General features: G+C 34.2%; 1 protein-coding gene across 6 annotated transcripts in view; it reads right to left on the reverse strand.

Moving 5' to 3' along the window:
* The window catches only part of PCDH7 (protocadherin 7), a 404,583-nt gene that overhangs the window by 204,497 nt on the left and 184,480 nt on the right, over positions 1–15,606 (reverse strand). For 3 of the 6 annotated variants that reach the window (XM_034671982.1, XM_034671981.1, XM_034671984.1), the window contains one exon: positions 11,512–11,704. In XM_034671982.1, the coding sequence (XP_034527873.1) occupies positions 11,512–11,704 (193 nt within the window). Of the gene's footprint in view, positions 1–11,487; positions 11,705–15,606 lie in introns of all 6 variants that reach the window. The other 3 variants (XM_019799582.2, XM_034671980.1, XM_034671983.1) reach the window with 1 other exon arrangement.

Consider the following 15,606-nt stretch of genomic DNA (forward strand, 5'->3'; position numbering starts at 1 on the left):
GACATAGGTAATACTCAGACCCGGGCTATAAAAGAAAAGCATGTGCGTTTGATTTCACAAAAGAGGATAAAAACAGTCTGGGGCTGAAATAGGCAGGAATTAGATTTTAGATCTTCATTATTCTGGGAGAAAGAGATGAGCCAATGTTGTCCAGGAGACTAGAAGTGCCTGTCAAAATTGAATTCTCAAAGAACTAGTGAAGGCTGAACACAATTGATCACACCAAATAAAGGGGAGGAAGCTTAAGGCGAAGAACTCTGATAAAATATGGTTCTCTGTGAACATGTTGCTTCCAACCACCTGTTTAAAGATGATGTATGGTTAACGCTGCCCCGGCCAAAGTGAAGGGAAAAAATAAGGATTGGTCCCTAAAACTCAATTTCCTCCAAGTATTTGTATAATTGAAGATTGAATTTATTTTAGGTGAGAATCATCTGAGAAATTATGAGTGTAGAAATAACAATGTTGAAAATTGCTTATCCGTCTGGGAGATGTTTTTGATACACAGTTTTAAGTGTCAGGTGTCACCCACTCGACAGTAACAGCAAGGTAAACAACAGATCTGATGAATAACTGGCTGACTGTTTAGATCATGCAAAGACACCTTACAGAATGGACCAGAAGCGAGGAGGGGAAATAAGTCTGGCCATATAAACATGTTTAAAGCTGATAATGAAAAAAATAATGTACATATTTTAAGAAAAAAGTATGCAAACTCCTTAAGAGATGGCCTTAAAGAGAAAACAAACAACAAAAACAACAAACACAAGGTAGGGACACAGGATCTCAATTGGTGCTCAGTCCTAAAAGATGCCCAGAATCTAGGGAAACAAAGCCATCTATTTTTCAGGAGATGATCCATTCCATGGTAGATGTGTTTCAGCAGACTTCATCTGGCCCCAATGGGTCTGGATGAAGTCCCTCTTCTGATCTCACCCTCACCAGGCAATCTTTAAAGAGATAGGCTGATTTGCCTTGGGTCTCTTTAGAGATAAAGAGTACTCTCTGGGAGAAGCAGCAGAGATTTTCCTATTTTTGAATGGGATATTCTCCTGCTCAAAATTTGATAAACTGATGCCCAAGTTTGAAATAAGGATCTTGTAATATAGTTAATTGGTCTTGGCTCTGTACAATTCTGTGCACTGATAAAATTTTGATTTGGAGATTGAGGGGGAAAAAATTGCCAGGTACCACCCAGAGTCCATCTGGTAACCAGACAGGTAGTCTTTTCTTGGCACACCCTACATTTGAAGCTTCAGGACAATGGAGAGTGCATATGCCAGGCCAAAAAATGGATATTTCTAGAGATTTCTGATAAACCAAGTAAGTGTACGTGTGATTAGATAGGAGTTGCATTTTTATTTGGAAATTATTATGCAGCAATTGGTTAGATTATCTTGGGCTGGAAGAGACAAATTTTATCAATAAAGTCTCTGGTCATAATTTCTACCAAGCAACAATGAACACAGAGAAAGGAGAAACAATTTATGTGACAGTGATGGTTGACCTTCCTTAGATAAAAACAGCACCAAAAGTGACATCTGCCTGGCAAATCATTATTAGTAAGTCTTTGCACATAATATATTTGGAGGCATTTCTTCCCCTGCATGGTGTACTAGCTGTGGTAAGCATCTCCAACATTGCATTTCTGTGGTGTGGTTTATATGTAAAATAGCCTGGGTTTGGACAGTCCTTGTACTAAGTTGTTGAATTTATTTTTCAAGCAAGTTCTATTTTCATTATTTTCTGTTTTGAAGCATATCTATTTGCACGGTATTACCAACCATTGATAGCACTCTTACACTGTCAGGAATCCTCTAATTACAAAATAAAAATGTTTGATGATGACCAGGAAAATGTTATTATTGGATCTCAACAAAAATGCAATTTAGTCAGACACTATTTAAATTTCAAGACAGTGAGATGGACAAATGATGGCCTAGTATAAAGTGAAATATAAAAGTGATATTAGAGGCTAAAACTCATTTTAAAAAGTAATTAATAGATTACTCGAGGAAATATAGCAAAAGCTGTTACACAGAAATTTCAGACTCTGTAGTACATTCAGTAAATTTTGTAAAAATAAAATAATAATTCTGAACGATGGGAGCATAAGATGATTAGAAATTCATTAAGGAACACCTGGGTTGCTTATTCAGGTGAGGGTCCAACTCTTGGTTTTGGCTCAGGTCATGATCTCAGGGTCAGGTGATCGAGCCCCGCATCAGGTTCCATGCTCAGCACAGAGTTGCTTGAGGATTCTCTCCCTCTCCCTCTGCCCCACCCTCCTCTCTCTCTCTCTCTCTCTCTCTCTTTCTCAAATAAATAAATAATTCTTTAAAAAAAAAAAGAAATTCATTAAGATTGCTGTCAAGGGATGCAACACGCCCCTGCCTTTAATAATGACATTATAATGAACTTGTTTGACCTGAAAAAAACATTCTCAAGTGTGTTTTTACACTATACTTCCTGGTCTTCAGCTTTCTTAGTCTCACTTCTACTGAATCTCTATAGAAACATTGGGCCCTTAGACCTTATAACTAAATTCAACAATTTTTTTGGACACCTGTGTGTAGGGATTATTCCAGTTCTATCATCCTATGGTGAACAAGGCAAAGGCCTTGTCCTCAAGCAGCTTACAGCATCATCTGAGAGAAGAATGTACAGAATAATCATATCTCTCAGTTGGATCTTCTAGTCCTTTTTCTTATCAAGCTCTGCATGATCATTTATCTGCTTCCTTCATCTCTGCATCACTGGACATTTGATAACCACTACTTTCCTAATTCTAAATTTCCCCTCAGCCTGCCACATCTTGTTATTGCTTTTTAAAAATATCATTCACAGGCACCTTCATGTAACTTACTTCTCCATGATTCTTTTATATTTCAATGTTTTTTTCAGATTCCATGTTGAGTATCATCTCTTCTCAGTGGCATATGTTTCACTGATGGTCTCACTATTCCCAAGATTTCATAATCACCAGGAGCTAGTGACTCCAAAAACTATACTGTGATTTCTGTATACTCCCTAGTTTCAGGTGGACATTCTCGTTGGCCTGCTAGATATCCTCTGAATTTTTCAAAGGTAACTTAAAGTCCACATGTCTTAATCAGATTCATTCTCCTGGAAATGTGCTATTGTTTCCATTTTTCCGAAGTTGGCAAAAAAACACCACTGTTTCCCCAACTTTTCAGATTGTTGTCCTTGACATCGCTCACTATTCTCTGTAACTTTACCCAAACTTCTCTTAATCAAATCCCTACTTAGCCATCCTTCAGAGCCTGACTGTGGTTTTTCATATCCCAAACTCACCATCCTGTGGTTCTGGTAGCATATAACCTCTCCATAGAGCCTCCCGTGCCTTTACTTTTAAATATCTACATCTGCACACGTCATTCTCCACCACAATAGTCAAACGCTTAGGAGGCAGAGAGCACGTCTTATTCACCTTTGGATCCTTCATGGGAATTTGCACAGAGTAAATGCTCAACAAATGGTTATTAACTCAATGAATTCTCAGAGTGTTCCAAATTCCCTGTTCATTGTATACAATTTTCAGCTATGACAGCTATGACCTTTTGCTACAAATGCTGGGTGGGTGAAATTCAGCCTCATACTGAATAAAAACAATGGGCATAATTCAGTTTAGACTCTATGGCTCATAAGAATGCAACCTCAGAGAAGCTTACCATTCTCACATCATATGTGGGTCCCTGATTCCCTCATCGACATAGATAGTGAGCATTTCAGAGCAGAAATAAAATTTTAAAAGACATATTTTACAATAAAAATGAACACATAGACAGTTGTTAAACCGCAGGCTACTGTTCTACTATCTTTTATTACCAATACATTTTATAGCACTTGCCACAGTTTCATTTGAACACCCAGTATCAAAAATTAGGGTTTTTTTTTAGATTATCGTATTTTATCTATCATATTTAGTTGAAAATCTGTTTAAAGGAAGCATTTAAATTTGCATGTGTTTCAAATATATCCTCATTTTGTAATAAACTTATAATTCTACTTCCTGGACAGTAATGAGAAGGAATGCAAAATAATGAGAGTAATGTCAAAAAAACCCAAAAACCAAAATCAACCTGCATAAATTAAGTAAAAACTTAGCAGAAACAAGATTTAAAAACAAGGCAACCTATTGTCTATATTTCAGATAGAAAAGGAATGTGACATAAAGACAAATACCCATGAACTTAACTTGAATTTTAAGAGAGCAATCACAAAAACAATTTGCAACCACAACACAAGGAATGAGTTAGTTTTGCAAAAATAAAACTAATCTAATCCAATCTTCTGTAATGTACTCTAATCATCTTCTTAATTCGAGTAATATCATTGCTCTTCTGAGAAGAAATAACAATAACTTCAAAAGTTTGAAAGGCCTTATTTAAAATCACACATATTTTTATAAATTATCTAGATTTATAAGCAGAGAGAGAACAGAGACATAAAATTAATCTGTTCTGTAGTTTCAACCTGGATTTACTGTGTGCAGCCAATTTCATCAAGGATCAATGCTAAAATTTTTGAAGTAATTATGTTTAGGAACAAAAACAACCAAAGGAAGATATAGAAAAGAAAAAACAATAACTTGATTAGAAAAATTAAACAAATAATTTCACTTTATTTGGCTTAATGTAAAGCCTTCAGACCAATTTCGTAATTATTTTTGAATGATATAGAAGGTGGGTAGGTAGAAAAAGGGGGTACAACGCAGACAGCATTTCAAGGCCTTCTTCCAGTCCAAGATGTTTTTTGTAATGTAAAAATTTCAAAGAGTGCATTTAAAATCATTTCATCTGCAGAATTTTCCTCTCCCTTCTCTGTACTTCACACTGCTCTGAACTTTCCTAGTGAGCTTTCCCCTTTCCACACTACAGTGGATTTATTGAAATCGTGGTTGTATCTCCCAACACAAGCACTTCAACTTCTCAGCAGGTCCTGGTCGTATCTTATTTTCAATACACGTTTGTTGAATCAAATGAATAATGGCAGATTTGTCAGTATACGGTTACGCCATTACACAAGAGCCAGGAATAATAGTATTCTGCTTTGCTTTACTTAAGAAGATAATGCTTTTCTTACAAAAAAAAAAAAAAAAAGATCCCCACTGTAGAAGAGGTAACAATAGAGAGAGTTTAATCCTCGAAGAGGAATATGGAAGTGAACCAGTCTCTCAACAAGGGGGCTAACCTCTGAGGTTGAGTGCTAACTACACTTTAAGAGACGAGTTCTAGTGTTTCTTTACCACATAAAAGATGCTTATGAGTGTTGTCATATTTCAGCAACATCAAATTTTTTATACATATCTCCAGAAAAAAAAAATCAGAGAGGTAATGGAAGTGCATAGAGTCTACTGGCAAAAAGAATGCAAAAAAACATGGAGATAATAACCTAACTAAAGAAGGAGCTAAACATAGAGTGCGTTATCTAACAAGTGTGCTGACATTCAGATAAGCAAATGATTTGAGAGTCTGGAGGCAACAAAGCCACTAACTGACCTCTAAAGTCACTTTGAGATTTGATGAGAGCTCATGCCATCCTCGAATGTCATAAGGGTTCAGTAGAATGATCTAGTTTTAAAGGACCAAATTGGAATAAAAAGGGTAATATGGCCACACATTTTCTCAGTGTTAATTATTAATACCGAGATTAAAAAAGAAAGGGCTGAGAGTTCGGTAAGCATACTAATTGGACACTTTTTTTCAGCTTGTTTTCTGTCATTGTGAATATTTTATAGCAGCTCAAAGGAAAATATACACCTGAAGAATATGCATTCAACTAGAACATTGAGTAGAAGGGTAAAAACATTTAAAAGTTAGAAAAGAATGTAGGGAGGTTATAATGCCTTCTCCCCACCTTGAATGACAAAGACACAAGCAGTAGGGTTCATTTGATGCCAAAGGACAGAATCTTCTTTTCCCTTCATTTCAGATCCTTGATATATTGAAACATATCTGCTCCTCAGTGTTACCCCTCGATGCGCCACGAAAATGAGGATTTGACTAAAAGGTATCCAAGGTGAGAATATGGTTCTTACCAATAATTTGAGAATTGCTATCTTTGTGAGACTAAACATTTTTATGATACTTTCATGATTAAGCTCTTCTGTTACGTCAAATCTACCTGAACTTAATAATAATCAAAATTATTTATCGTTACTATTTGAATAATAGTAAATAATTCTATTGCCAATGAATATGGGGAAATTACTGCTACTCATTATTTATTTATAAATTATTAGGTGTGGTTATTTCATTTAGTTGCTTCTGCAGTAGTATGATTTCTTATGGAAGGAAGTGAGGATAACAGAGGTCAGAAAATTGTACTGCTAGGAAGAGGAAAAACTGGGATTCAAACCAATGACATCAGATTTCAAAGCCTGCTTTTTAAACCACTATCCTCTGTCCACAACATTGCCTCTTCTCTAGGACCGTATCTGCTTTGGATTCTTTTAGATTGTGCTGCATGTTTACTGGAGAGCTGCTGCAGCATGCATCTCGATAGGAGACAACCTCTATAATTACTTTCTGTCTCTAATCACCATGAAGAAGCAGAAGTGAGTAAAGCCCTCCCGAAGTGGGGGCATGTGGATTTGGGGATACTTGGGAGGCACAGAGCCATTTCACAGATGGCTAGAAAAGTAGAAAGTGCGGTCCACCTCTGGCAATAGAGTGCCAGGCTGAAAAGCAGAACCACGCAAATGAATCATTTCCAGGGTATGTTAGTCTCTTCCTGTAGAAATGTAAAAAAAGGGGGGGGGCATTTGCAGAGCATTCGTTTTGAGGTATTACGCTTATGCTGTTAACAAGTGTTTCAGCATCTTTGGAAAGATGGAAGACACAGTCTTGTTACTTAATTCAATCTAACTGAAAACAGTACAAGCCAACAGGGACTAGATGGCAGGAGCTTAAAAGTTGACTGTTGGAAATTGGGTACGTGGGAGAAAAGTAGAGAGAGACCTTTATCCCACACAAAGTTATGAGTCTAGTCTCCACTCTCATTACTCTTGGTCATATAAAAATGGTGCTTCATTTCCAATTGATATTTCAATTATACTTATTTATTTGTTTTTAAAATTTTTTAATTTTTACTTAAATTCAGTGAATTAACATAGAATGTATTGTTAGTTTCAGAGGTAAAGGTCAATGATTCATCAGTCTTATATAATATCCAGTGCTCATTGCATCACGTGCCCTCCTTAATGTCCATCACCCAGTTACCCCATCTCCATCCCCACTCCCTCCAACAACACTCAGTATTTCTGAAAGCAATGTGAAAAGTCCACGGCAGATAAAAAAATGGATTCATGATGGACTGTACCATGGTTTAATCCTCTAAAACAGTGTACTCTAAACACTATTGAACACATGTGGAATGAGGAGAATGAATAAAACAATGATCAAGCCTAACATATATCTCTGAAAAAGTAAGACAGTTTGGAATTGGGGGACTCAGAAATAGTGTATAAAAATCACAATTATCTTTTAAATATCTGAGAAAATCAAGAGGCATAAAATTAATTAGGCATTTTAGAGTGGCCAAATTTTTAACCTCATTTAACTTTTTAAAATCTACCCAAAGCTCTCTTTCTGATCTGGAGAGTAAAAACATCTAGGAAAAACTGGATATAAAGAGAAAATCACAGATTGTGGGATCTGAGTAAGATTTTAGAGTTAATTCTGTTAACTACCTTACAGGTGATTAGAAGTACATCCAGAAGGAGTAAGTGACCTACCCAAACCTAATGGCAAAATTGGGACTGGAGGTCAAATGGGGTGTTTCTTGTATTTGAGTTGTTAAACACCGTATATGGTTACAGGATACATAGCAAAGCCAAATTTGCCTTGCAAAGGTAATTCAGGGGGTAACTGAAAAGAAAAGGTTGACTATGGCATGAAGTCAAAGGTCAAGATAAATACTGACAAAGATTTAAAGAAACTGCTAAATACCACTCCTAGAGCAAATCTGAAGCTAATTTTGTGATGTAGAAAAGGGCAAGCTCTTGCATAGTCAATTTATGCTCTTAATGTGATGATGGTTTTAAGCTTACTATTTGGTTTTTACTTGAATTATGAATTCATTGCAGTAGGTTTCAATTATTTTAACATTTTCATTATCAAATATTTTATCATAACTCAGCTTCCTACCATGAACCCCATATTTTAAAATATCTTATTCCTTTAGCTCAGTTCATGATCTCAGGGTTGTGAGATCAAGCCCTGCATTGGGCTCTGTGCTGGGTATGGAATCTGCTTAAAATTCTCTCTCTCCTCCCTCTGCCCCCCCCATAATAAATAATAAAATAGTCTATCCCATTAGGGGTATTTTATTGAAATAATAAATAACCAATTTCCCCAATCTTATCAAAAGATCAATATGAAATATTGATAATAATTCATAAAGAGAAAAGAAAAATATATTACTGATGTTTTTTGGTAATTAATGTATATTTCATAAAAAATTCTTGAAATATTTTTAATGATAGCATTTCCATTACTGTTTTCCAGAGACCCATGGATGTAAGTACCTGGATCTGAAATTATTAAAATGGTGGGACTCATTCTAATTATTAGATTCACACTTCACAAAATTATGTCGATTCTTACAGTGTATTCTTTTTCCTAAGCTAAAAAGAGAATAAGACCTCATTCATCATTTGGCAGTAAGGTGGGTTGGAATGTAGGATAAAGCTTATTATAAAGTTTATTAATCCACAGGCCCTCTTTATGAGATTGTGTTTATTATGCTAAAGTATAGGAAGCAAATAAAAGCTTTTGTAAAACATAAGTGCATTTCACTGCCTATCTACTTAAATTTTCCTTTTAGTTATTTTTAGTTACTCCCTTACTACAGCATCTGTGACAACTTATTTTTATCATTAGCTATTCTAATGTATACCCAGGTAGCATCATGACACTGGAATGTTATATTACTGCACTGGAAATTATCTTCTAAACTTTACAATGGAAGTTAATCCAAAAATCAGTTATAACTGCATTGCTTCACATAAGTAAAAATTCAAGGAAAATATTTGAGGTAATATTAATTAGCAACTAGGACAGCATCCAAAATGGTATTTTCATGGAAAATCCAACACAAATCCTGATTAAAACCTAACCAAGCAAAACACTGCAGATTACCTGGATTCCAATTAAATGTGACAAATGAATACCTGACAGGTTTCAATTCCAATTCTGTTTATGTCAAAATGATCCATTAATATTGAAGATGAAATTACCAGAATTCAAGCAATACAATTGTACTTTATGGCTAGATAGTAGTCTGAAAACTTGGACCCAACAAAACTTATTCAAATGTCAACTGCTACATTTGGATAACCCAAAGTGAATCCCATCTCCTTCTGTCATTACCTATAGATCAGGGCTAACATGAATCACAGCTAGCAGATGACAACTGCTTATATAAAACTGAACTTCAAGTGTCAGTCATGTACAAAATCAGAAAAATCAGTTCTATTATGATAGTCTTTGTTGTTGACAAGACTAAAAACATAACTATAAAAAATTTTATAAAAAAATAACTAAAAGCCTTACGTGGGAAATGTTTCTCAGCAAACTTTCTAGTTTCTTAACAAGCTCACCTGTTAAGTTTTCCATGTATGTTTCCTAAAAAGTAACCGTTTTGTGTTCGCCATATATAATTATGTTTATTACTCGTCATTTCTTACTTATTTTAAAGGTGTTGAATCCCCTTAAGCTCAAAAAACAGAAAAATAACATTAAAAGGTGATTATAATGCCAAAGATACAAAGTCCTTTCTGTTAATAGAGCTGACATCCAAAAATCAAGCCTTACTTATAAATTATGCTGTTTAATGTGAGATACTTTTTAAAACACAAAATTATATCATCAAAAGGTAATCACAGGTGTAAGAATGTCCTTAAATTAGATCAATTCTGCCTTTCTAGGTGTGTGTGTGTGTGTATAATATTATTATAGTATTTTAAATTTTACTTTTATGCAAAGCATTTCAAACATATTCGCCTTAGAAATATATTCATCAGCAATGCAATTCATACCAAAATTTTTATAGTCATTTAAATAGACACTAAAAAAACTTAATTCTTAAAAAACCACATCAAACTCCCATCCACATAGGCATACACCACCATACACACAGATAAGCATGCCTTTATGGCCATAAGGCAAAATGCCATTTGAACTCTGAATTATTAATCAAGAGGGATATCAATCATCAGACCCTGATATCATATCTTCTCACCCAGATAACAATGTGGAAAAATAATCATTTAACATGATTTAGTTTAGCCATAATTTCACTTGGGGTCATTTATAATCTATTCTCTCTAAGGTTGGATTTTAATATTCATAGGTAAACTTCAAGAAAAAAATCAGGCTTTTCCTGCATTAATATGCTCTATTTGCATACCATCACTAAAGAAGCTGTTATATAACAAAAAGTTAGGATGTCTTATTTCACTTGGGGGATGGGATGGTGAAAGACAAATCCATTTTGAGTTTTCACTAGAGATAAAATGTGTGTGATTCCCCTTCCTTCCCCTACATATAACCAAATCTCTTTTTATACTTGAAATAATAATAAAATTAGTATGAACTTTACCATCCCATTACTTCACACAGACCTACTCCTCAGGCATTTACTTATAACCTGAAATCCAAAGAATACATCATGTAATTGTTTTGGGGAACATAAACAAATGTGAAAAAGGTTCATAAGTACTATTTGCAATCTAACTTTATAACTTAAAAGAAAGGGTATAGGAGACCAATTGTTGTGGTCCTCATGAGATCATTTCACAACAGGATAGGAACATAGAGTACTCAAATTTGCTTTCTTCTCTTTACCTTGCATAAAAATGAGAAAGAAAAAAAAACCACACAATGTATACTTAAACGAGAGGGGAGTTCTAATAGTATTTACAATATATTTCTGGAGAATAAGATAACACTGTTCTCCTTGTTTGACTCCATTTCAGCTATCACTCAAAAGGAGAGGTTCGCAAATGCTTTGATAAATACCTAGGAAAAGAAAGAGCAAGGTGTGTTTATTGTCATTTCCTCTCACTAAGGCTGGACAATTGCAGTTGAAGAAATAGTTGCATGACAAAAATGAATAGAAGAAAACAATAACACAAGACCTTTCTCAGTTGCTATTGTAGGTATTATGAATTAATTTAGGGTTTTTTTTTTTTTTCCATAGCAGGTACTACTCTGATTTATTTGGAAATGTGTTTATTTCTGACAGGCTGTTTTAAAATGAATGGTGTAAATTTGTTGAATTTTATCTATATGGTTATGTTCCTTTAATTTGGCATTTCTGTCCTTTAGCAAATATTTATTTTTTTAGATAAAATAGTTTTAGTGTCAACTATTTTATTTGGGTTTTAGACTGACCCTCGTGAGTCTACTTACTATGGCTCACTAGCGTGATTATGTGTGTGGATGCTGTGTTTGCCCCTACCATTTTCCATATGCTCTGCCTCACCAACACTGCCATCCGGCGTGGTCCTTTCATAGTTGTCCTCTGGGAGTGGAAGGGCACCCAGCCTTGGCCCTGATGAACTCTTACTGCTTGGTGTCTCTGACTCCTCCAGCCCGCTGTCATAGCAACTCTGCAGTGACCCCTGATGTGGGTCCTGAGGCTGACTCACAACAGAAAACGTCACTCTACGAAATGGCTGCAAAAGAAAAGATTCTGAATGTCACTAAAATACAGGATTGTAAATGATCTTATTAAAAAACACATACATTACATACATCAAGGACTACTGACGACTAATTCAATACAAAATGCTTAGAGATGCTGAAAACTACTTGGTTAACTATATTATCTGAGACAAGGCCTAGAACTTAGATTTTATTATGGAAAAAAAAACAAACAAACAAACCCTGAAACTTCCCCTTCTGAAACAGAGATAAGAAAATGGCAATTTCACTAAAATACACATTTAAATCTATGTTAGTACCACATAGTCAACCTTTTTCTGTTCTGTAGTATTCACTTCAAATATACTTTTCACAAATAGACTCTATAAAAACAAGTGTCACTAATTTGGGAAGGTAATAAATATTGAAGGAATCGTTGTAAGAATTCACTTCTTAAAACTTCAATTTTAAAAACTTTGTCTATATGATATAATGGTTTTAAAATGAGTGTCCTGGCAGGTGATGTAAACTATTAAAGGTACAACTGATAAATAGGAATTTAGATGCAGTGCTAGAAAACAGGAATATATTTCTTGCTTTGGTCATATTAAATATATTACCTATTGACCTTGAGATTGTAAGGGTGGTATTAAAATAATAAACGTTTCTTTAACCAGGGAACAGAAAATAAACCAAAAGCTTAATCATATGCACTTACTATGACTGTTGATAATTTGTTCAAAAACAAAAAGTTACATCATGTACTGTCTTTAAATTGTATATTAAAAGTGTTGCATATTTTTATCCAGTTGGATCTCACAATTACTATGATACTGAAGTTGGCTGCACTGAAGATATACTATTATGCAATTTACAGATTATTGTAACTACAAAATAAATTGAAAACTTTAGGCTCATTCAGGGAACAAACTAATCTCATGCATTGATAGTGCTACATACATGATAACTGGAAAAAAACAATACAAAAAGGTTCTGTAATATCTGTCTGAGATTATTCTCTGCAATAGTTGCATCCATTAAAAACTCTTGCATGTTTTGAAAATGGCATAAATGTATTTTTTAAACCTATAACTCAGACTGGTTCTTTTTAAAATAAAGCATAACATTAATGTTGCTAGAAAATACTGAGAAAGGTAAAAGACCTTTTTGTACTTTTATAACTTGAATACTAATGGTATAAATTAGTAGTAACAACTGGGACCAGTATGATTTTTAAAGTGTTAAGGATAATCTACACATGTAGGTTATTAAAGGGAAAGCTATGAAGAGTTACAGAATTTCCTCCAAATTTATAAATTAGTTTTGCTACAGACAAACACATGCTTCCACAAATCTTCCCTTTATCTTGTCTCACAAGACTGGCCAAGAATATTGTCTATTATTGGCATTTCTAACTCGGTACCTTACCCTCCATGCACTTATTTGGAGTGTACAATCTTTATAAAATTATCTTATTCATTCTATTTCAGAATCAAACTTTTAAAACCATTAAATCCCACTGTAAAGGAAAAACATTTACAGCACATCCTCTTCTTTATAATGTCTCACTGAACTGGAGCAGCAGTAAAACAATTATGAAATATTCTAGTACAAACAGCATACACATCACGGCCCCAAATTTGCTGGCAATAAATTCTAGAAACATTACTCTTATTTCACTAATAATTCTCACATTTCTTTACAATAGTATACAAGCAAATATAGAAATCAATTTGTAGTTACTATGCTTTATCTTATGTGCACATATTTTAATTTTTTTTCTATTTATCACTCCCAGCAAATTATCTGGATTTCTTCAGTCTCATCTCAGAAATAAGGCTGCTGATAGTTTCCTAAAACCACATTGTTCTGCACAAAGAAGATACTCAGTAAAACCTATTGAACACTGAGCTTTAAATGACAATGCTGAATTTAGGAAAGAACTCCAATGGTCGTTCACACATATCACTTCAAGACATAGCAATGGGCTAATATATACATGTAAAGAAAGAGAGAGAAAGGAAGGTCAAATGCTGTTCTTGATTCTAGTTTAATGATTCTCAAATTTTTTAGAATCAGTCTTCATTAACCCAAGAGGAAAGATCAAAATGAATACAGAATACATAATTTGTACTAATAAATTGACAAAGGAAAGTATACAAGAAATTATGAGAAATGTTCCAATTTGAAATAAAAATAGAAAAGAGGGCGATGTTTAGCTGAAGGTAGTAAACTCAGAATCTATAACTACATGCTGGTTCCACCAAAAGTAATAGGACAGCACAAAGGTGATAGGTTATGCTTGCAATGAAAAATATAAAAAATAAAATAATGATCTTCCTATCATGTACTGTATAACAACTTCTATGAATCTGTGCATTTTCTTCATTTTTTTACCCTATATTGATTGTATTTTAATTTCCATGAATTATTTCAGGTTACATATTAAATTTAATGATGAAAGAAAAGGTATTATAAATTTAAAATACTAAGATCTATTTTATAATAACAAAGATTTAGATTCGTGAATGCTTCATTTTGCATAAAAAGCTTTTTTTAAAAAAAATAACATGTACTGGATAAAACAAAAATAATTCACAATAAAAATCCAAAATAAAGAGTATCACACAATGGATCATGAAAAAACCCCATCATTTTTAACCACATTTAAAAATATTCCATTAGAATTCAACAATACAGTATCAGCATTATATTACTATATCAAGCTCTATTTTGATAATTTTGAAAAAACACAATTCTTGTGGCAATGTATTTAAATTGGCAATGTGAACAAATTAGTGCAGAATCCTAAATTCTGAAGGAAAATCCATTGGTGCAAGGGTTAAGCTTGGATTCCAATGGTAAATCAGACATACAAACTAGATAGGTATGTAGGTAGGTAGGTAGATAGTAGTAGAAAGGAATAGAGAGACAGATTGATGGTCAGACAGACAAGTGTTTACGTACCATCATTCACCATCAGGTTGGGTCTATTGAGAAGATAGAGAAGTTAAGATACAGAATTCACATTATTTATATATTCTAGAAACCCTGACTAAATATGTGAAGCAGTGTTGACTGTGAGATATGACAGAGAGAATGGATTTGCATTATACATGTAACTATCACTTTGTTAATTTTTGATACTCTCAAGTAGAGTGGTTTACATGGGGATTCGTAAACCTAGATGTGCCTTAGAATGGCCCGGAGAACTTGTGAAAAAACACAAAGCCAATACAAGGTTTCAACTTAAACCCAATGAATCAGCATTCAGAGTGGGAATGAATATCAATAGTTTGTAAAGTCCCTCCAGGTAATGAAAAGGGACTTCATTGAAGAGAGAGGAAGGAGAAACCCTACAAGCAGTCCAAAAAACCAAACTGTCCCAGGAGGCCAGGTAGTCCCTTAAATGTTCATGCATAGTGTTTCCCTGGAGAGTAACTAGAACCATGGCTCCATTTTGAGATGCAAAATGCAGTTACCATTTCCATATAAAATTAAATTTTTGGAGGCAGAGAATTATGCCAAGAAACAGTGAACTTTGGAGAAACAGCAATGGCAATGAGCAACAAGGCCATTATAATGTATGGCTGCTTGGATTTAGACATTGTTTTATCATATCTACATTTGTTCTGTATTCATTATGTCTTAGGGTTCAAGGAAGGCCCAACAAGGGTTCTACAAAATTGAGAAATGCAAAATTGTATAGGCATATAAAAACAGATAATGTAGAATATGACCAGGTTTCCAATGAAACAGACATAACAAAATGCCATGAAACCTGCTTAGGATTTAGGGTATGCATTGCAAAGGAGGGGGTTGTGGGTTGAGACCTCTAAAAGAATTTTGATAGATAACATATATTTGAGGGATCAGTTATAGGTTCCACATTTGGGGCCAGTGGCAAAAGATTAAAAACAAAAACAAAAAGAGG

Source organism: Ailuropoda melanoleuca, chromosome 11 (genome assembly GCF_002007445.2).
Source record: "Ailuropoda melanoleuca isolate Jingjing chromosome 11, ASM200744v2, whole genome shotgun sequence".
Lineage (NCBI taxonomy): Eukaryota > Metazoa > Chordata > Mammalia > Carnivora > Ursidae > Ailuropoda > Ailuropoda melanoleuca.